Consider the following 21,959-nt stretch of genomic DNA (forward strand, 5'->3'; position numbering starts at 1 on the left):
TTTCCGCGGATTTGCTGCATGTTTCGCTGCAGAAAATGTTCATAACATCTCTGCAGTGAATCACCAGCAAATCCTATGGAGAAAAAAAATCCTGTGCGCACTGGGCGGAATTTGACAGCTGCATGTTTTGCTGCGGGAATCCCGCAGCAAAAACAAGTGCATGTCACTTCTTTTCCGCACATCGCTGCGGGATTTCACTCCATTGACTCAATGTTAATCATGAAATCCCGCAGGGAATAACGCAGGCAGCAAATTCTGTGCAGTTCACTGCGTTTTCCTGCGTTATTCCCTGCGGTATTTCACGGTTTACCTCCGGTAATGTACATCGCCTGTCTGCGGTTTTGCAGGGAAGTGATGTCATTACAGGAAGAGGAAGCCGTGCAGAGTAAACACACACACATCACAGACACAGATAGACATCACAGACACACACACACACACAGACATAGATCACATAGACACAGACACATAGAACACACATAGAAAGAAAACGGAAATATAGAAAACAAAGAACGTGGGCTCCGCCGCATATTTACCTTCCAGCCGAGGTAAGCACACAGCGGCGGCCCGGTATTCTCAGGCTGGGGAGGGAGAGGGGCAGGGGTAATGTCCCCCGCCTCACTCCCCCTCCCACAGCCGAGAATATCAGCCGCAGCTGCCCCGGCACTGTCGCATGCATTATGCGGCAGCACCGGGAGTGTCCTCGGCTCTTCTTGCCACCGTGTAGCAGTGGCAGCAAGGTAATACAAGGGGTTAATGGTGATGGGGGATCACCGCCATTAACCCCAGGCTTGATCATGGCAGCGTCTACCACGAATAATACCGCGGTAAAACCGCGGCAAACCGCATGCGGTTTTCGGGTGCGGTTTCCCGCGGTTTTTTACCGCGGGTGCGGTAATCTTTGAGAGCATGCGGAATTTTCACAAGAAAATTCCATTTCCCAGTGCGCACAGAGCCTTAAACAGATTTTTGAGAGTTTTTCTATAAAACATCCCTCGATCTGGATGCCCCATTGCTCCTCCATCCAATTGGCCAAGTCCTCCCCGTTTCTCTCTCCTCTTCCGCTTTGGTTGGCACATGAGCGCTGCAGCCAAATGTGTCAAAATGTCTAAAGACATAAAGGGCCTTTGGGCATCTTGGTCTCTTATCCATAGGCTTATATATCATATAGTACTAGACTATTTTCATGTTAGTTTTTTATAATTGAATCATCTTTTCTACAAATACTCATTATGATTGACACCAAGCCATGATGTTTTATGAAGACTGCTTGTTTTTTTTATATAGATTCAAAAAATACTTCTTCCAACATGGTGACCTGTCGGCCTATTTTAATGTCTTCTGTGATATTTACCGTAGGTCCCTCCAACGAGACGCTATTCCCATGATGAAACGGAAATATTTACTACAGGACAGATACCGGCATTCATTCACGGTTGGGGATCCGCAGAAGATATTGCTGCGATTTCATTCTTCACACTGCCGAGACGTGAAAGACGCAGTAGCCTGATAATGTACCATGAAGACGCCAGCTTGCCCTATCGAAAGTGCCGGAAAGCCTCTGAGAGCCTCATTTCACTCAAACACTTCACCCTGGAAGAACTTTACAGAGACGACTTTAAGTGCTTTAGCAGAGAAGAAGTGGTCAGTTTTATCGATGACACTCCTCTGCCGAGTCCAAGGAAAGGTCCAATTAGGTCTTCTTCTATTGCTCTCATTCCTGATGCCCTACAACATCCTACACTTACTCATTTTACCCTGACTGACTTTGAGCGAGAGCCACAGGTATTACGGAGATTCTCTCCTCATGGAAAAAGTTGTACTCTAAATGTACCTAGTCATCATAGACCTCATGATGACCACAAAAGGTTCTATACCGAAGGCCACCGAAGAGCCCGTAATAGTCAAAGACATATTCAGAAGGCTGAATCTCAGAAATTGGATGAGGTATCATCAAAAAATAACTCTGGTGACTCAAACAATTTGCAAAAGGGGCTAAGCAATACATGGACTGGACAGGACCAACCCAACAAGATAGAAGATAAGGGAAGTACAAACAGCTTTTTAAGTTCACCTTCTGCGTCATCGGGTTACATAACGTTTCATTCAGATTCCATTGGATCTACGTCTTAGGGATTGAATTTTTTTGTAATTTTTGGACATATCCTTTTTGGTCAAGGACAGGTACTTTGTTTCAGGGTTTACAAATTCTCCTTTTCTTGTATTTTAATACCCGGAACTGGAAACTGCACCAAAGAAGAGAACTTGTATTTTACTTATCTCAACGAAAAACAACTTTTTAACTTTTTTTTTTTGCTTTTCTTAGGGAAAAAATGTATAAAAAAAATCAGGAATACAGATTTTACAGGTCATAATCAGCTTGGGCTCTCCTGATAGAAAAATTTTAAAAAATCTAGAAAAAAAAATGCTAAATACATTTGTTTTCTAAAAAAAAAAATGTAACAATGCATCCAATTTGTTGTACATGAAAAATGTGTCTTAAAAATCATTATCTCCTTACACGTCATCAATAAATATATTATGCATGCTTCTGTAATCCCTTTGTCCACTCTCTATAAGTGACTTTTTACAATTTTCTATTATCGAATGGCAATTGTTTTGTGTGGGTTTTGCTAATGAGTTAAAAAAAATTGTTTTACTAAAAAAAAAAAAAAAAATCTTAAGATTTAAAAAAAAGGAAAAATCTCTAACATTGTACTTATTCTGTATGGTATTCTCTGTAATGTATAATTTTTTTTCACAGAAGCGGAAGTAATTTGTTGTATGTTGAGTATGTAAATCTTGTATCACAAGAAGGTCATCAAAGCTTCAATGCTGATGTCTGCCGCCTTTTCTTAGTCCCTCCAATATATATATATATATATATATATATATATATATATATATATATATATATTAGTGTGTGTATATATATATATATACAGGGTATATATATATAGATAGATATATCTATATATTTATATATTATTTATATATATATATGTATATATATATATATATAGATAGATAGATGTATACACACACCAGTACATATGTATGCCTTATGAGAGTACATTATAATTGCACATGCTGTATTATGGCAAAGACAGCTGATAACAAAAAACAATTGCTCTGAACATAATAACATAATTTACAAAAAAAAAAAAAATATACAAAATTTCCATATTTTCTCCTCTGCCATGGGAGAAATCCTTTAATTCCAGTCTGCCAAAAATGCTTGGTCTTTTTCTCTATGGTAGCAAAAAGATGGATAAAAAGGGTTTTAACACTTTTGTACACTTTTTTTCTATTTCTCCAAAGAATTTGAAAAGGCTTGTTAAAAGGCCACTTTTGACTTGTAGGATTGATACTTCCAATAGGTGGCGCTAGAGTTTTTCTTCTTCCTCCCTGGAGAGACAATTTCAATATTTCCAGCCGCTTTATGTGGGCTACATTGGCGCAAATTTCGAAACATTTTAGTGCATCATGCAATTTTTTTGTGCTAAAAAGAGCATTTTTATTATTTTGCTAATAAATCATGAATTGCCTGCACTATTATGATGAATTTGTAGCAAAAAAAAATAGTCAAAATACAAGAAAAATAAGAAGGGACTTCAAATGAGGGCTACTTTGCAGTTGTCGGACACTGGGAGGTTTCTTGTTTTTTTCTGGTGGAGTCGAATGTTGCTGTCTCTGCTGGTCTTCTGACTTCCTCTGCTGGGCTCTCTGCTCCCATCCTCTCAGCTTCCTCTTCCGGCCTCTCGACTTCATCTGCTTTTGGGTGTCTGGCTATCAGTGCCTGGGAATTGTGCAGGACAGGGGCTCAGCATGTGACACTGGGAGGTTTCTTGTTTTTTTTCTGGTGGAGGTTAATGTTGCTGTCTCCCCTGGCCTCTTAGCTTCCTCCCCTGGCCTCTCAGCTTCCTCCCTTTTCCTCTCAACGTCCTCCCCTGGCCTCTCAGCGTCTTCCCCTGGCCTCTCGTCTATGTCCTCTGGCCCGTTGGTTTTCTCTTCTGGCCTCTCGGCTTCCTTCCCTGGCCTCTTGACTTCCTCCACTGGCCTCTCGGCTACATCCCCTGGTCTCTCGGCTTCCTCCTCTGGTCTCTATGCTTCCTCCCCTGGCCTCTCAGCTTCCTCCACTGGTCTCTTGGCTACATCCCCTAGTCTCTCGGCTTTCTCCACTGGCCTCTCAGCTTCCTCCCCTGGCCTCTCAGCTTCCTCCGCTGGCCTCTCGGCTTCCTCCAGTGGTGTCTTGGCTATATCCCCTGGTCTCTTTGCTTCCTCCCCTGGCCTCTCGGCTTCCTCCACTGGTCTCTTGGCTTTATCCCCTGGTCTCTCGGCTTCCTCCCCTGGCTTCTCGGCTTCCTCGGCTGGTGTCTTGGCTTCCTTCACTGGCTTCTCGGCTTCCTCCGCTGGCCTCTCGGCTTCCTCCACTGGCCTCTTGGCTACATCCTTTGGTCTCTCGACTTCCTCCCCTGGCCTCTCGGTTTCCTTCCCTGGCCTCTTGGCTTCATCCACTGGCATCTTGGCTTCCTTCACTGGCTTCTCAGCTTCCTCCGCTGGCCTCTCGGCAGCCTACATTGGCCTCCTGGCTTCCTCCGCTCACCTCTCGATTTCCTCCACTGGCCTCTTGGCTTTCTCTGCTGACTTTCCAACTTCCTCCGCTGGCCACTCTGCTTCCTCCACCAGTTCATTGCTTATGGCTGTGTGGCGGTCAGTGCTGGTAATTGTGCAGTGCAGGGGCATGGCATGTGCAGTGGAGCCTGACTTATGTTTTTGCAATAGAAGAACTGGAACCATATCCATCCCTGACCTATTTGTCTGTTTAGGGCTGTGTACAGTTGCGATTACTGTACTCCCTACAGAAACACCTGTTTGTTGGTTCTTATCAAGAGGGGGTAAAAGCATTGTCTGACTGCATGTCTGACTACAAAGGACTTGGTTGTAGTCTGTAGCCATGGAGACACATATCTGCATAAGAACTGTATACACAAAACGTTAGTACATTTTTATGTGAATATATTTTTCACATTTCTCTTTACATTGATATATTGGTATAATTTTAAAAAAAAACCCCAAAAAACAACTTTAATTGCAAAAGTTTACACACCCTTAAAAAAACCCACAGTGACTGGTACAACATTTTGTCAATTTGTAAGGGACTTTATGTGTCTGTATGGTAATGTATTTGGCTTTATTCTTGTTTTCTGTCTTCCATAGACTGTCGGACATGTCAAAAAAATCCATCCCTCACGCCATTCACTTGGGGTAGAGTATCCTATGTTATTAGCTTAAAGGAGTTGTCCGACATAAACTCAAAAATTTTTGTTAAGCTAATCTGTGCTGTATTGTCATATAAATCACACCTACATTGTTATTTTTTGTTTTCTAACTTTTGTTCCTCTTGAGTTATCCCTTTATTCTCTGCAGCTTCTTGTTTACATTCAGCTCCAGCAAACATGACCACTTCCTGTGCCAAACCTCCCAGTCACAGCTGGCACCGCCCGGCCTCAGTGTCCAGCCCCTCCCCAGTGTCCAGCCCCACCCTCTGCCCGTCTCCTGCACACACATACCCTGTCAGTATTCTTCCCCAGCACCTGACCTGGTATCACTACAGCATTGCAAATAACAGCCCCACATCGGGCTCTGCACCGCACACGCACACATATGGCTCTGCACCGCACACGCACACATATGGCTCTGCACCGCACACGCACACATATGGCTCTGCACCGCACACGCACACATATGGCTCTGCACCGCACACGCACACATATGGCTCTGCACCGCACACGCACACATATGGCTCTGCACCGCACACGTATGCTCTGCACCGCACACATAACACATATGGCTCTGTACCGCACATGTGTCGCCCTGGGCAAGCCAGGGGACACAGGTCACACACTACCACACCCCACACTCCAGGTAGGCACATCACAGCTAACCAGAAATCCTTGTTGCCTTCCTCCAGAGGCTGATGATTCACACCAGGGGGTGGGCCAGGCGGTTGGCTCCGCCCACCAAGGAGATCACAGCTCTGGAGGCGGGAAGTACCAGGCAGTCTAGTCAGGGAGGAGGAAGTGGAAGGAGTGGAGGAGTAGCCCAGGCAGGGCTAAAGTAAACAGCAAGTGGAAAGTGAAGGAAAGAAAAGTGGAAAAGGAGGAGAGCAAGAAGTGGTGACAGAGCAAAGAGTGTGCAAAGCCTGAGGGCCCAGCTTTGTGTAGGGCCAGAACAGCAAGGTCAGCGACGGCGGTGACTGTCTGGAGGGGGACCGTTTGGAAGTTCCTGGAAGGACCCCGTTGGCTGTGTGCCCGGTGGTCTGGAGCAGTGTTCCGAAGGACAGTCAGCACCAGGGCAGGGGCCTCTCGGACCCCGGCAAGGCTAGGAGTCGCCAAATTTGCCGAATCCGTCAGTGAAGGGGACATAGATCCCCCAGCAACCAAGTCCCGATTGAAGGCAACAGCCCAACCTGAAGCAGAGAGACACCGCCACCGCCAGGGCACCAGTTTCTCAGGGCCAGCGCCTGCGGGCAAAGTGTAGAGCTCCTCCGGCCCAGATTCCAGTCGGGGAGCGGGTAACCGGAGGGAATCCACCGCTACCATCAGTAAAACATAGGTGCAAGGAAGAGTGACATCACCGTCAACTACCGGGAGTGCAGGTGCAGCCGTCTGTGGGACCGTCCTACCAGCCGTTTGGTTTACCGTACAAACTGTGTCCAAGTCTCAGGCTGAGTGAGTACCACAGTGCCGCAAGGCACAGCGCTGCCCCCGCGTCCCTGCGCCCACCAGGCCCCGCACCTCCTTCTCCACCCCCGGGCCCCGGGATCACCAACCCCTACCCACGGAGGGGCAACGCAACACCTGGCTGCTCCGCATCACCATCCCCGGGACCCCCGAATTGAGCAGCGGTGGTGAAATCACCACAACCGTGGGTGGCGTCACGAACTATAACAATCCCCCACACCCAACCACAAATCCCCTTTCACTCACGGGCGAGGAGTGTCGCTCGAGAAACCCTGGGATCCGGCCCACAGCTCGAGCCACCACTGAGCAGCTGCCGGACCCGAGCAGAAGAGGGTGAGCGCGGTGTGCTGACACCCTCCTCCCCGCCCGCGACACACACATATGGCTCTGTACCGCACACGCACACATATGGCTCTGCACCACACACGCACACATATGGCTTTGCACCGCACACATATGGCTCTGCACCGCACACGCACACATATGGCTCTGTACTGCACACGCACACATATGGCTCTGTACCGCACACGCACACATATGGCTCTGTACCGCACACGCACACATATGGCTCTGTACCGCACACGCACACATATGGCTCTGTACCGCACACGCACACATATGGCTCTGCACCGCACACGCACACATATGGCTCTGCACCGCACACGCACACATATGGCTCTGCACCGCACACATATGGCTCTGCACCGCACACGCACACATATGGCTCTGTACCGCACACGCACACATATGGCTCTGCACCGCACACATATGGCTCTGTACCGCACACGCACACATATGGCTCTGCACCGCACACATATGGCTCTGTACCGCACACGCACACATATGGCTCTGCACACGCACACATATGGCTCTGCACCGCACACGCACACATATGGCTCTGCACCGCACACATATGGCTCTGTACCGCACACGCACACATATGGCTCTGCACACGCACACATATGGCTCTGCACCGCACACGCACACATATGGCTCTGTACTGCACACGCACACATATGGCTCTGCACACGCACACATATGGCTCTGCACATGCACACATATGGCTCTGCACACGCACACATATGGCTCTGTACCGCACACGCACACGCACACATATGGCTCTGCACACGCACACATATGGCTCTGTACTGCACACGCACACATATGGCTCTGTACCGCACACGCACACATATGGCTCTGTACTGCACACGCACACATATGGCTCTGCACCGCACACATATGGCTCTGCACCGCACACATATGGCTCTGCACCGCACACGCACACATATGGCTCTGCACCGCACACATATGGCTCTGTACCGCACACACACACATATGGTTCTGCACCGCACACATATGGCTCTGCACCGCACACGCACACATATGGCTCTGCACCGCACACATATGGCTCTGTACCGCACACACACACATATGGTTCTGCACCGCACACATATGGCTCTGTACCGCACACGCACACATATGGCTCTGCACACGCACACATATGGCTCTGCACCGCACACATATGGCTCTGTACCGCACACACACACATATGGCTCTGCACCGCACACATATGGCTCTGTACCGCACACGCAAACATATGGCTCTGCACACGCACACATATGGCTCTGCACCGCATACATATGGCTCTGCACCGCACACATATGGCTCTGTACCGCACACACACATATGGTTCTGCACCGCACACATGGCTCTGTACCGCACACGCACACATATGGCTCTGCACACGCACACATATGGCTCTACAACGCACACATATGGCTCTGTACCGCACACACACACATATGGCTCTGCACCGCACACATATGGCTCTGTACCGCACACGCACACATATGGCTCTGCACACGCACACATATGGCTCTGCACCGCACACGCACACATATGGCTCTGCACCGCACACATATGGCTCTGCACACGCACACATATGGCTCTGCACCGCACACGCACACATATGGCTCTGTACTGCACACGCACACATATGGCTCTGCACACGCACACATATGGCTCTGCACCGCACACGCACACATATGGCTCTGCACACGCACACATATGGCTCTGCACCGCACACGCACACATATGGCTCTATACCACACACGCACACATATGGCTCTGCACACGCACACATATGGCTCTGCACCGCACACGCACACATATGGCTCTGCACACGCACACATATGGCTCTGCACACGCACACATATGGCTCTGCACACACACACATATGGCTCTGCACACGCACACATATGGCTCTGCACACGCACACATATGGCTCTGCACCACCCCCCACCCCCCCATAGGGAACACATGTAGGGAATACATACTCACCCGTCCTCGGTCCCCGCCGCTCCTGCACGTTTGCCAGCTCTCTGTGCTCTGGACATATCAGCACAGTAGTGACGTCACCGCTGTGCTGAAGAGAGCACAGACAGCGGGAGAGACAGTGATGAGAAGCAGCGCTGCGCTGCTTCTCATCAGCACTTTCAAATGTACCGGCATCGGTGATCTGTGATGCCGGTACATTTGAATGTTTGATCCTGAGCAGGGGGCCCGGTGCTGGAGCTGACACCACGTCAGCCGCCGCCAGGCCCCGCCCCCAGGTCACGGACCCCACAGCAGTGCAGGGGGAGGTTACTGGAGAGTAAAAGAGGTGCGGGGGAATGTGTGGGAGGGTGCAGGGAAGGGGGGCGGGGACTCACGCACTGTACCCTCCCAGCAGGGCGGCGACATGCTGTTTCCAGATTTGCATGTCAACATGGCCCTGCCCATGTTGACATGAAATGACCGGAAGCAGCAAAATCGCGGCAGGAGCGGTCACATGACCACTCTGAGCCGGGGGAGAGGGGCTGACAGCAGGGCAGGTAAGTGGTCTCTATCTACTTACCTGCCCCAATGTAGCCCAATAGGGAAATAAAAAAAAAAAGTCAAAGAAGCCGGATAACCCCTTTAATCGCTGTCACATTATAGCTTCCTTTATATGCTTGTCCTCTGTGATTCTATTTTTCACACAATTTTCTGTGCACAGAATCAAAGCTTCACCAATTTTGCATTTATTTTGCCTGTTCTGATGCAGTCGGCGTGGGATGTCCAGTTTCTCATGATTGGGGTTTAAAATGTTAAGGCATTATTTTTTGTGCCTCTAAAGGTAATGGGAGCCATTACAGCCCCCCTGGAGTCGTCAGTGACTCGTCACCCATTCACTAGTGGACACACAGAAGAGGACCCCTGTGCAAGAAAAATATATGGTTCCTTTGCAGTCCAATAGCTCATGATAATGAAAAATCCCACCTGCTCTAGAGGTAGAAATGGCCACTTTACTTCTAGGGCTCCTGTGCGGCCGCATAGGCTGTACCAATGATATTTCCACCCCTGTCGCCCAGATATATCCACCCCTGTCACCTAGGTTTTGAAACACGAGCAAGTAAAGTTTGTAAAATGAGCAGCTTTTTGATTGACAGCAGCTGCCGGTTAGCTGATAGCTGGGGTGGGTATTCATAGTGATTTCCGCCCCCCCTGCATGTCCATCCTCCCCCTGTTATTTATGCTAATTCTATTATAGAATCGTTTTACTAAGTGACTAGAAGGACCTGTGCTGATGTCATACCCATGTGACCAGAAGGGGCGGGGCCTCAGCCAACAGAAAAATAATGTTGTTTCTTGGTACAGTATCAGCTACAGTATGTTGGCTGACGCCCCGCCCCTTCTGGTCACATGGGTATGACATCAGCACAGGTCCTTCTAGTCACTTAGTAAAACGATTCTATAATAGAATTAGCATAAATAACAGGGGGAGGATGGACAGGCAAGGGTGGGAAATCACTATGAATACACACCCCAGCTATCAGCTAACCGGCAGCTGCTGTCAATCAAAAAGCTGCTCATTTTACAAACTTTACTTGCCTATATTTCAGAAACCATACATCCGATCTCACAACTAAAGGTATGTATAGAATCAGCATGATAGTGCCAGTATAGCACTGGCTTTAGGTTATATAGGAAAATCCTGGTGATTGGTGTGCTTTAATGTTAAAGAGGATCTACTATATTGCCACTGAGTTCTTGTGATTCATGCATTGTGCTGGGTCAGACAGGTAATTTTCTCAAATTTATCAAAGTTGAAATCATCAGAAAAGCTGAAGAGATGTGTTTTATTTGATTATTTTTCTTTTAGAAAAATCTGATTACTAATGGAGCTATTGGTGGAAATGACTACTGTTGGCCCAATGAGGCCCCCCACTATAGGGGAGTTACACCCACGTTAGTTTCTTGCCATGCTCTGGTGCTCGGTACGCGTAACGAGCACTTGGATGCTCGGATGGGCGCGACTCGTGTACCGAGTATAATGGAAGTCAATGGGAAACTCTAACATTTATCCGAGAAATCTTCTGGAAAAATAGTCAAATTCCCCATTGACTTCCATTGTATTATCATGTCGCGCCCATCCGAGCGTCTGACTGTTCGTTACTAGTACCGAGCACCAGAGCATATAAGTACTTGCTCATCACTAATTATTACATATGTCTAATGAAGTCACTGGATTACTTAGTGATCTATAGGTGATCATCCAATCCAGCCCTGTGCCAGAGCCAATCTTTGAAACTGCGCTATGCTCCAAATAGCAGATGGGACCTCCCCAATAAAATAACAAAGTCACATGAGCAATATAGTACTGATCATACTGGGAACCAGTTCACACAGGCAGACTATAGGGTGATAGAAGCCCAGCTAAGCTGTGGAGGCCATTTCTGACAACAACAAGCTTATTGACTCTTTCCAACATCAACAGAATTGTTTGTTCAGCTCTATTTTATCATAGAAAATCTGTTACATAAAAGTGATGTATGTATGTAATGACTCCAGAAGCAGAACAGTGAGTGAAGCTCTTGAGCTCAATAAAGGTGTAACTCAGAATCACTACTGTATAAGTAATGTATGTACACAGTGAGCCCACCATAATAGTGAGTGCAGCTCTGAAGTATAACACATGATGTAATTCAGAATCAGCACAGTATTAGTAATATAACATATTTATGTAGCCACTCCACTAGCAAAATAGTGAGTGCTGCTCTTGGGTATAATACAGGGTGTAACACAGGATCAGTACAGGATCAGTAATGTAATGTATATGACTCGCCCGCCCCAGGGCTATGGGACACCCGGTGCCGGGCCGGACTAGTCCGGTGGTAGTCAGTGGTGGCTGGGCCCGGCTCCGTGGCCCTGGTGGGTGTCAGTAGAATATGTGGCTTGCTTGTTAATGGTTGTGTTCGTGACGCCACCTGTGGTATGCGGCTAATAAGCCGCCGCTGCTGTGTGAGGCCTCCGGGATGATGTTATGGCAGCAGTGTTGGTACTGCTCCCCACAGGTGGAGCAATGCCCGGGGCACAGTTGGTGCTTGTAGGTGTCTATGTAGGTGGAATAACAGAGACGAGTCCAAGGTGCAGTTCCAGTTCTTTTACTCACTGTTTCTGTCACACTTGCAAGGACCCTCAGACTGCTGGGACCACTGTCAGGGACCTCCGCCTTCTGGGTGATTCCGAGCGTGAAATCCGGTTCCCTCTCTTTAGTGTCCCTTTTTCTGCTGACTTCACTAGCCTTGCCTTAGGTAGATGGACTTGGCTTGGCCTCCATTACAGCCTCCAGGCTGGGGGGTCACCTGTCGGCTGATTTCCCCTTTTCTGAAGATCTGCTCTGGGTTCTGGCCCTGGGAGCTTGCAATTCCCTGGGCCTCGTTTTTTACTGTCTGGAGACTGTCTTTTCACTCCTTCAGTGTCTAGGGACCGTCCCCCTGTCGCAGCTAGTCGCTCCACCGATGTCACTGTGGAACGGGCCACCGCAGCCTGCAGCTACCCGTAGCGCCTCTGGGCCCTCGGCAGCGGTACCCAACAAGGACTGCTCGTGGCACCTTACAGGACTACCCGTGGCCCTGCGACTCCTTCTTCTCTTCTCGTCCTACATGCTCACTCCTCACTCTCCCACTCCCTGAGCGAACTGACTAAACTTCACCTTCCTGTCTCTGTCTGCTCTCTGGTGGCTCCTCCCACCTCCCCAGTTGCTAAGCTACCACCCTATGGGAGCAGGGATGGGTCTTACAGCCCCTCTCAGCATGCAGCATGGGAGGGTTGCCTGCCACTTTCCCTGGTCCTGTGTGTCCCTAGCAATGGGTGTAGTGTGAATTTACCAGGAAACCGGAGTTCACCCTCTTCCTCTCCCAGAATGGGGCATCACACCGCAGATGGGGTGCAATGACCTGTGGCGACGGAAGCCTCAGGGGCGCCACACTCCCCCACAGCAAATCCCAGCACGTCCTCGGGCTGAAAAACAACAAAAACAAATGGGAGACACTGCAAAAACATTTTTGTATGCAATAACATAAACAGTAAAACATTTCTTCCCTTTATGGGAGGCACATATCATGAACGTTGCAAACTTCTTATAAAGAAAACTCTAAGTGTGCACTTCCAGTCCGTTGCACGGTTCAGGCAAATCCCCCATAATTCTGGTAGGGGGCACAACGGGTGCAACTAATTACATTCTTGGCTACTACAAGTCCAGTAGCCCGTCAGTTCGTTTCAAACAAACAAAGTAACATCTTCGACCAGCCATTAAGTCCAATGGCCTGGTTGCATCAGACATATCAACAACATACCAGCCATTAAGTCCAATGGTCTGGTAGGACAGAAAACACATACACCACACACCAGCCACTAAGTCCAGTGGCCTGGTACGACATGACACCTAAACATTCACCGGGGCCCACATTCCAGTTCAGTGGCCCGGTAGCACTTAACATGGGGGGGGTGACGTCTTCGCAAAGAATCAGGGGCAGCACAGTAGGAAAGGGTGTCATCTTCGAAAAGAATAAGGGGCAAAACACAAGGGACTTCTTCAAAAAGAATTAGGGGCTATGTACAGTTCGGCAGCTCTTCATCTTCTTTGTTCTCTAGATGTCAGGATCCCACTCCGGCACGGCTCTTGGCAGCAGGTCCACTGACGAGATCATCGTCTGGGTCCCTTGGGCACTGGTCCCTGACCTTCTGCGCTGTCCCGCAGCCTGGGTTGGAGTGGGGCTGCCGGTAGGCGTTGCACGGCGCTGCTGCAGGGGGCTGCTTGTCTGCAGGGGGCTATTGCTGTGGTCTCTGGGGCCCTGCTTTGGCCGGGCGCCCTGCATCACACGCGCCATGGAGATCCTGGTCTGCGTCTCCTGGGTTACTGTTGCAGGCCGGCTGCAATGTTCTGCGGCCTGAGTCTGTCTGGAGGTGGCGCTGCTGCTTGGGGAGATGCTGTGCTCTTGTGCTGTGCGGCGCCACTCTGGCTCTGCTGGGGCCGCTGCTTCCTGCACAATGCGCACATGCAGCGCATACCACCCGCGGTCCCCCATCAGCCGGGTATACTCCACTTCATCACCCAGCTTGGCGTCGCGGCCTGGGTGGCCTCTGGGCAGGTGTTCCTCAATGTCTCTCCGTGCTACAAACACGTCCTTGCCCAGGCCAGGCTCCCGGATGAAGCCCCAGCCACCTTTCTGCCGGAAATCGACTACAGTGCCCCGTTTTACTGGGCACTCAGCTCCCTTCAGGGCCTTCCTGACCTCTTCCTTGGAGGCCAGATTGGCGACTTCCCGGGCCCTCCTTTTCTCTTCCCGGAGTTCCCGCTCCTGCTGGTACTCGACCACCAGCCTTTGGCACGTCAGCTCATTGGCCAGGGGAGTTTCCTTGGGGCGCAGCGGCCGCTGCAGTCCCCTGGTCTCTATGGGCGCCGCGTCCCAGTTCACTCCCGGGGATGCCATTCCCAGGAGGTTCACAGGGGGACTCGGCAGGGGGCCCACTAGCGGTTCGGGGGTCATCCCACCCCAAGCTCCGTCCGCGGGGGTCTCAGGCGGGCCTCCGGTGCTCCATCGGGCTTCCGCGGGTCCGGCGGGGGAGGCCAGAGGGTCGGTGAAGTGACTGGTCAGGGGCGCGTGGCGGGGCCATGGGTCCGGACGGATCGGGGTTTCAGTTTGCTCACCCTTTTGCTGCTCCGCGGCGTCCATCCACCGGCCCAGGCCTTCCGGTATCAGCGGTGCCCCTCTCCACCGGTCCGCTTCCACTCCCACGCTGCTCAGCCTCCGGGTCAGGGCTCGCACTTCCTCTCTCAGCAGGTCCAGCTCGGGGTCCTCTCCTCCGGCTCCTGGGGCACCTCGCTGCAGCTCCTCCGCCATGCTTCCGGCCTGGGAGATGCTGCCTGGAACACTGCTCGAGTGCTCGACCACGCCACTCGGCTGCTCCCTTTTCCTTCTTGGAGGCGGGGCCGGAGGCTGTACTAGCAACTGGCGCCAGACTGGCGCCCAGCCCATCACGGCCGGTACCGCTCCGCTTAGTATCAGGTACATTTTCTTTTTCTTTATCGGTTGATCGGTCGTTAAGCTGTTTCTGCCAGCCGGCCAGCTTATTTGGTCACCACTTCTTTTTCTTTCGCTTTCTATGGCGGACACCGCTTCGCGCGCTTTTCTTGGACAAGGGGGCGGGGCTTCTCTTCGCGCCCTTTCTTCTTGCACGCCCCCCTTCTTCCCGCTTTCAGCAGCGCTAATGGCGGCGGTTTCTCGGCAAAGTACACAGTTCTTCAGGCGCACAGTACCCGGTGTGACCGGGCACGAAATCCTGTTCGTGACGCCAAAATGACTCGCCCGCCCCAGGGCTATGGGACACCCGGTGCCGGGCCGGACTAGTCCGGTGGTAGTCAGTGGTGGCTGGGCCCGGCTCCGTGGCCCTGGTGGGTGTCAGTAGAATATGTGGCTTGCTTGTTAATGGTTGTGTTCGTGACGCCACCTGTGGTATGCGGCTAATAAGCCGCCGCTGCTGTGTGAGGCCTCCGGGATGATGTTATGGCAGCAGTGTTGGTACTGCTCCCCACAGGTGGAGCAATGCCCGGGGCACAGTTGGTGCTTGTAGGTGTCTATGTAGGTGGAATAACAGAGACGAGTCCAAGGTGCAGTTCCAGTTCTTTTACTCACTGTTTCTGTCACACTTGCAAGGACCCTCAGACTGCTGGGACCACTGTCAGGGACCTCCGCCTTCTGGGTGATTCCGAGCGTGAAATCCGGTTCCCTCTCTTTAGTGTCCCTTTTTCTGCTGACTTCACTAGCCTTGCCTTAGGTAGATGGACTTGGCTTGGCCTCCATTACAGCCTCCAGGCTGGGGGGTCACCTGTCGGCTGATTTCCCCTTTTCTGAAGATCTGCTCTGGGTTCTGGCCCTGGGAGCTTGCAATTCCCTGGGCCTCGGTTTTTACTGTCTGGAGTCTGTCTTTTCACTCCTTCAGTGTCTAGGGACCGTCCCCCTGTCGCAGCTAGTCGCTCCACCGATGTCACTGTGGAACGGGCCACCGCAGCCTGCAGCTACCCGTAGCGCCTCTGGGCCCTCGGCAGCGGTACCCAACAAGGACTGCTCGTGGCACCTTACAGGACTACCCGTGGCCCTGCGACTCCTTCTTCTCTTCTCGTCCTACATGCTCACTCCTCACTCTCCCACTCCCTGAGCGAACTGACTAAACTTCACCTTCCTGTCTCTGTCTGCTCTCTGGTGGCTCCTCCCACCTCCCCAGTTGCTAAGCTACCACCCTATGGGAGCAGGGATGGGTCTTACAGCCCCTCTCAGCATGCAGCATGGGAGGGTTGCCTGCCACTTTCCCTGGTCCTGTGTGTCCCTAGCAATGGGTGTAGTGTGAATTTACCAGGAAACCGGAGTTCACCCTCTTCCTCTCCCAGAATGGGGCATCACACCGCAGATGGGGTGCAATGACCTGTGGCGACGGAAGCCTCAGGGGCGCCACATATATACACAGTGATTCTACCAGCAGAATACTGAGTGCAGCTCTGGAGTATAATACGGGACATAACTCAGGATCAGTTCAGAATAAGTAATGTATGTATATAGTGATTCCACCAGCAGAATAGTGAGTGCAGCTCTGGAGTATAATGCAAGATGTAACTCAGGATCAGAAAAGGATAAGTAATGTAATGTGTGTACTCAGTGACTGCTCCAGCAGAATAGTGAGTGCAGCTCTGGAGTATAACATAGGATGTAACACAGGATCACTACAGGATAAGTAATGTAATATATATGGAGCATAATACAAATCAGTACAGGATCAGTAATGTAATGTATGTACACAGTGACTCCTCCAGCAGAATAGTGAGTGCAGCTCTAGAGTATAATACAAGATGTAACTCAGGATCACTACAGAATAAATGATATAACTCAATGTTTTCCTTATCTTATATATACATTACATTCACCATCACATTATAGAGGTTATATCCTAAAGTGATTATATGGCCACGACAATATTCATTCCTCCTTTATCTTCTGTACACCACACAAGGTGGTTCTCAGATATGAAGCTTTGAATAATTTCAGTAAATAACCCACCAGGTCACAGAAGACACTGACATGTTGGTGCCCATACGTTAGGACGCTGTCTGGTTGCCATTGACCAAGTACAATTTTGTTGCAGATTTAAAATCTTTACTGAATATTTTCCAAAGTGATACACATTGTCATTATACAGATGTAACAGAATTGAATTATTTAACTTTTTATTTTCTGTACATCATGATACATTCACCTACATACAGATACAGAGATACAGATCTTCATATAGGGATTATCTTGATACGGGGCATACATGCCATCTCTGATACTTTGTGCATGATCATGAACTGATGACTTTGTATGACGCATGCGTGTGGATGTTATGTAATGTGAAGATTAAACATTAATATTATACACTTTTTAAGAAGCGTTTCCATGTGACTTCGGCTATTGTGTTTTCATGGTAAAGTAAGGGGTACTTTGCACGCTGCAACATCGCAGGCCGATGCTGCGATGCCGAGCGCGATAGTCCCCGCCCCCGTCGCAGCTGCGATTTCCTTGTGATAGCTGCCATAGCGAACATTATCGCTACGGCAGCTTCACATGGACTCACCTGTCCTGCGACCGTCGCTCTGGCCGGCGACCCGCCTCCTTGTTAAGGGGGCGGGTCGTGTGGCGTCATAGCGACGTCACACGCCAGGCGGCCAATCGGAGCGGAGGGGCGGAGATGAGTGGGATGTAAACATCCCGCCCATCTCCTTCCTTCTGCAAATCCTACGGAAGCCGCAGTGACGCCGGTAGGAGATGTTCCTCGCTCCTGCGGCTTCACACACAGCGATGTCTGCTGCCACAGGAGCGAGGAACAACATCGGACTGTCGCGTCAGCGTAATCATGGATTACGCCGACGCTGCACCGATGATACAATTACGACGCTTTTGCGCTCGTTAATCGTATCATCGAACCTTTACACACTACGATGTCGCATGCGATGCCGGAAGTACGTCATTTTCAATTTGACCCCGCATCGCATTGCACCTGCGATGTCGTAGTGTGCAAAGCCCGCCTAAGAATATTAATGGGTATTTCCACCAAAACTGCCCATGTGTTTGCGAAATACAGGACTAATGTGGACAGTGATGCAGAATGCTGTATTTTTTGAGAAATGGAATAGATGCTTTAACTGACTTGGCTCCATACTCTGGACCTTCAGCGCTTGGAACCAGAAAATGTAGGTGCATCCAGTAATATAAATGGTCTTAAAAACTAAATTCTATCAGTAGAGGGCACTGCTACATTGTGTTCTCTATAGTAAACTGAAAACATCATATCATATATGCTATATACTTGTATATGTAGGACATCGTTCCCCAAGGAAGTAAAGTGACAGAGTAACCATAGGGGCAAAGACAATCACCTGCCTAAAGCTCACCCACCTTAGAAGTTACATATCAGGACCCAAATAACTCATAAAAAAATGCGCCTGAAGTACCATTTTTTGTTTCAATCTCGAGCCTTGGTGACTTGATGGATGAACGGTCTGTAGGAAGATCGATCTTGTGCAGCCTAGATAGGTCCAACAGGGACTTCTCCCCCTAGATAGGTCCACCAGGGTCTTCTCCCCCTCGATAGGTCCACCATAGTCTTCTCCGCTTAGATAGGTCCACTAGGATCTTCTCCACCTAGTTAGGTCCACCAGGGTCTTCTCCATCATTTTCTTGATTGTATCAAGCCATCAGGTTTCTGGTCTTCCTCTTCGCCTTCATCCTTCTATTCTTCCGTCCATAATGTCCTATTCGAAGTACAGTACATATGACTAATAATTCCTAATTCCACGTTCAAAGTAATCTTTATAGGAGCACTCCAAGTCAACCTTATGTAATGCAAAGATCCAATAATTTAGGAAGTTTCACTTACACTTAAGGGCAGCTTCATTTTATTTGGCGCATCATCCATATTAGGAACCTGAGCATTTGCGTAAGTAGAGTTTGATGGGTCCCGGTGCAAAATTTAGACCTGGGTCCCCCATCACCGTGTGTTGGTCAGATGTATGGATACATTTAGTGTTCTAAATCCTATAAAGACAAATGAGTTGCCCTCCCCCATTATGTAGTAATGGCTCCCATCCTGTTCTTATGTACCCCATCCTAGGCTACTTCCTGGTAAATATGTCCCTCATCCTGGTATATACAGCTGCAGCCGAGCCACTCGGATCCGGGCTCGTTGTTGGGTGGCTCGAGCGCCTCCGGACCCGGGGTCACTTTGCTCTGAAAGGGGATGCTGGTGCTTTTGGTGGGAGTTAGGTAGGTGCACGGCCGGAGCCACGCTTGAGTTCTTGACGCCACCCACGGGATGTGGTGAAGGTAGACACCACCGCTGCAGTTACGGGGGAACCCGGGGAAGATGTTATGCAGCAAGTTGTTAACCCTTCTATGGGCAGGGATGATGGCCCCGAGACCCGTTGGGGATAGCTGGGCGGTGCAGGGTGGTGCGCGGCCGGATGGCACTGTTGTACTCACTGTTATTGACACACACAAGTCTCTGGTAAACAAAGTTGATGGTGGTCGGTGCCCGCAGCCGGCTGCGTCTGGTCCCCCACCCGGTTCGGTGGTCTTGGCCTTTCTCCTGCACCGTGTTGTGTACTTGGGCTGCCTGCGCTTCAGCGACGGGAGTCCGCTCCCCGGCTTTGTGGATGCCGGGAAAGCCCTTTTGCCCACAGACGCTGGCCCATGGGATCTCTCTTCCTGTGCGGTGGCTTTCTATCCCCCTCGTTGGGCTGTTGTCTTCAGTCGGGACTTGGGTGGGAAAGGACCTATAGTCCAGACCGCAATCAGTTAATTAACTCAGTCCAGTGGATTCTGGACCTCGTTTCAAGGTCTGAGTACCCACCTGTGTGCTCCGGTTTCCGAGTCGGTTGCCCGTGTCAGTACTGGCAGGCCACTACCCTGTCCCGGTCCACCACGGTTCCACTGAGCCATATTCCCGGCTCCTGCAGGCTAAGGCCACCGTTTAATTCCAAACCTGGCACCTGTCAGTCTGTCACAGGCCTGTCCCACAGGCCTGACCTCCTCCACTCAACACTAAAACTCAACTCCAACTGACTGTTTTTCCTGCCTCAGGCCCTCTGAACTCCTCGGTGGGCATGGCCAACCGCCTGGCTCCGCCCCCTGGTGTGTCCATCAAGCACTGAGGGAGGTGACTAGAGTTTTATGTGGTTGGCTGACGACACCTTTTTAGGGGACAGGTGTTGTGCGGGGGTCTATGTGTGACTACCATGCTAGTCCAGGGCGTCACACTCCCCCTTGGTTAACTACAGACCGTCCGCGGGCTGTCTGACCACCACCGTTTATTTTGTAACTGAAAAAGATAAAAAACAGTTAACAAACATACGAACATATTTATGGGTATGATTACTTCTGGTTCATCCCAAGACGGGAGGGACTATTCTTTAACGTTGCAAACATATCTAAAACATTTTTATTAAACGGGACGGGACCGGGTCCTTTCATTTGCCCACCCAAGCAAACCTAACCCTTGATGCTGCCTCTAAAAACAGGTCAGCACCCCTTGTTCCCAGTCCAGGAATCGGGGTTCAGGTCCGGGTATTGCCCATATGGGCCAGGTAATAAGTTCCTTACCCGGCAATCTCTCAGAGGCCCCACGTCCAGGGGACCCCTGACCCGGAGGGTTGTCACCGGTCTGCATGGTGACAGGACCTCGGCCTACAACACCCCGCACGCCCTTCCTCCAACCAGCCTCCCCGGGGACTGTAGGACCTGAAAGGTGGTCCGGGATTATTTACAAGCCCAAAAGTTATGGGGTGGCCTGCAAGTTCTCAGCCATGTTCATTTAAACGGGCAGTAACGGGGATCAAACAAAGTCCCAATGGGGACGGGCGGTATGGTAGCCGGGAACCGCTTCCTCACTCAACAGTCTTCTTCATCCTCCTCAGGACTGTATCGCAGGGGAGGGGACTGAGTGTGCCTCCGGGCACTGCGGCTCACCCTCCTTCTCACATTGAGGGTGAACCATCCCCTCTCCCCGCAATACCAGGTGTAGCTCACCAGCTCTCCGGGCTCCAGGTCCCGCTCTGGGTGACCAACGGGCAAGTGCGGGTACATGTCCCTGCGGGACACAAACACTTCCGCCTCCAGGCTGGGCTCAAAGATAAACCCCCATCCACGGCGGGAGTCAAACTGCCAGATTTGACCTTCGTAGGTCGGGCCCCGTACCCGATAGGTGGCGTTGCGGAGATTGTCCTTCTCCTGGATTGTCCGGGCCAGCACCTCCGCCTTCTGCTTCTCACGGGCCGCAATCTCCCGGCCCAGCTGGCGCTGCTGCCGCTCCCAATACGGAGTGTCTGCCTGCTCTCTTTGCGCGGGGGTCGGGGCCAGCTGGAGCTCCCCCGTGCCGGCTATGACCAACACCTTCTGCACTGGGGAGCCCCGCTGTGTCGTGGCCTGCTTAGCTGCCTCGCAGCGGCAACCCCGCGACGCCTCAGCCGAGGCTTGGAACCTAGGAGCGGCAAGCTTTACCTGCTGGGCTGGCTTACGGACAACGGCCACCTCCATCTTAGCTGGGCAGACTGCCGGGGCCTGGATCTCTTGGGGCGCAGTCACTTCCGGGACTGGCGGGTCCACACCGGGAGCGGGCATCCTCTGTAGATGGGTCTTCCATGGAAGCGGTATTAGCACCAGTCGGATGACTGGCTGTCCGCGGGCTGCTTCCACCGGCGGGTCCTCGCGGGTGGATTGGACGGGCTCCGCTGCCGGTGTTGGGGGCAGCGGACTGAGCGGGGGAGCAGTGGCAGCTGGTACGGGCGGTGAGGGAGGCAACATAGAGGGCAGGGGCAGACCG

General features: G+C 50.9%; 1 protein-coding gene across 1 annotated transcript in view; it reads left to right on the plus strand.

The window, feature by feature from the left end:
- The window catches only part of GPR153 (G protein-coupled receptor 153), a 115,259-nt gene extending 112,609 nt beyond the window's left edge, over positions 1 to 2,650 (plus strand). Inside the window, exon 6 of the mRNA XM_075328918.1 lies at positions 1,360 to 2,650. Coding sequence (XP_075185033.1) covers positions 1,360 to 2,133 — 774 coding nt within the window. The 3' untranslated portion in view covers positions 2,134 to 2,650. The remainder of the gene's footprint in view (positions 1 to 1,359) is intronic.
- Positions 2,651 to 21,959: the final 19,309 nt, after the last annotated feature.

This window comes from Anomaloglossus baeobatrachus, chromosome 11 (genome assembly GCF_048569485.1).
Source record: "Anomaloglossus baeobatrachus isolate aAnoBae1 chromosome 11, aAnoBae1.hap1, whole genome shotgun sequence".
NCBI lineage: Eukaryota > Metazoa > Chordata > Amphibia > Anura > Aromobatidae > Anomaloglossus > Anomaloglossus baeobatrachus.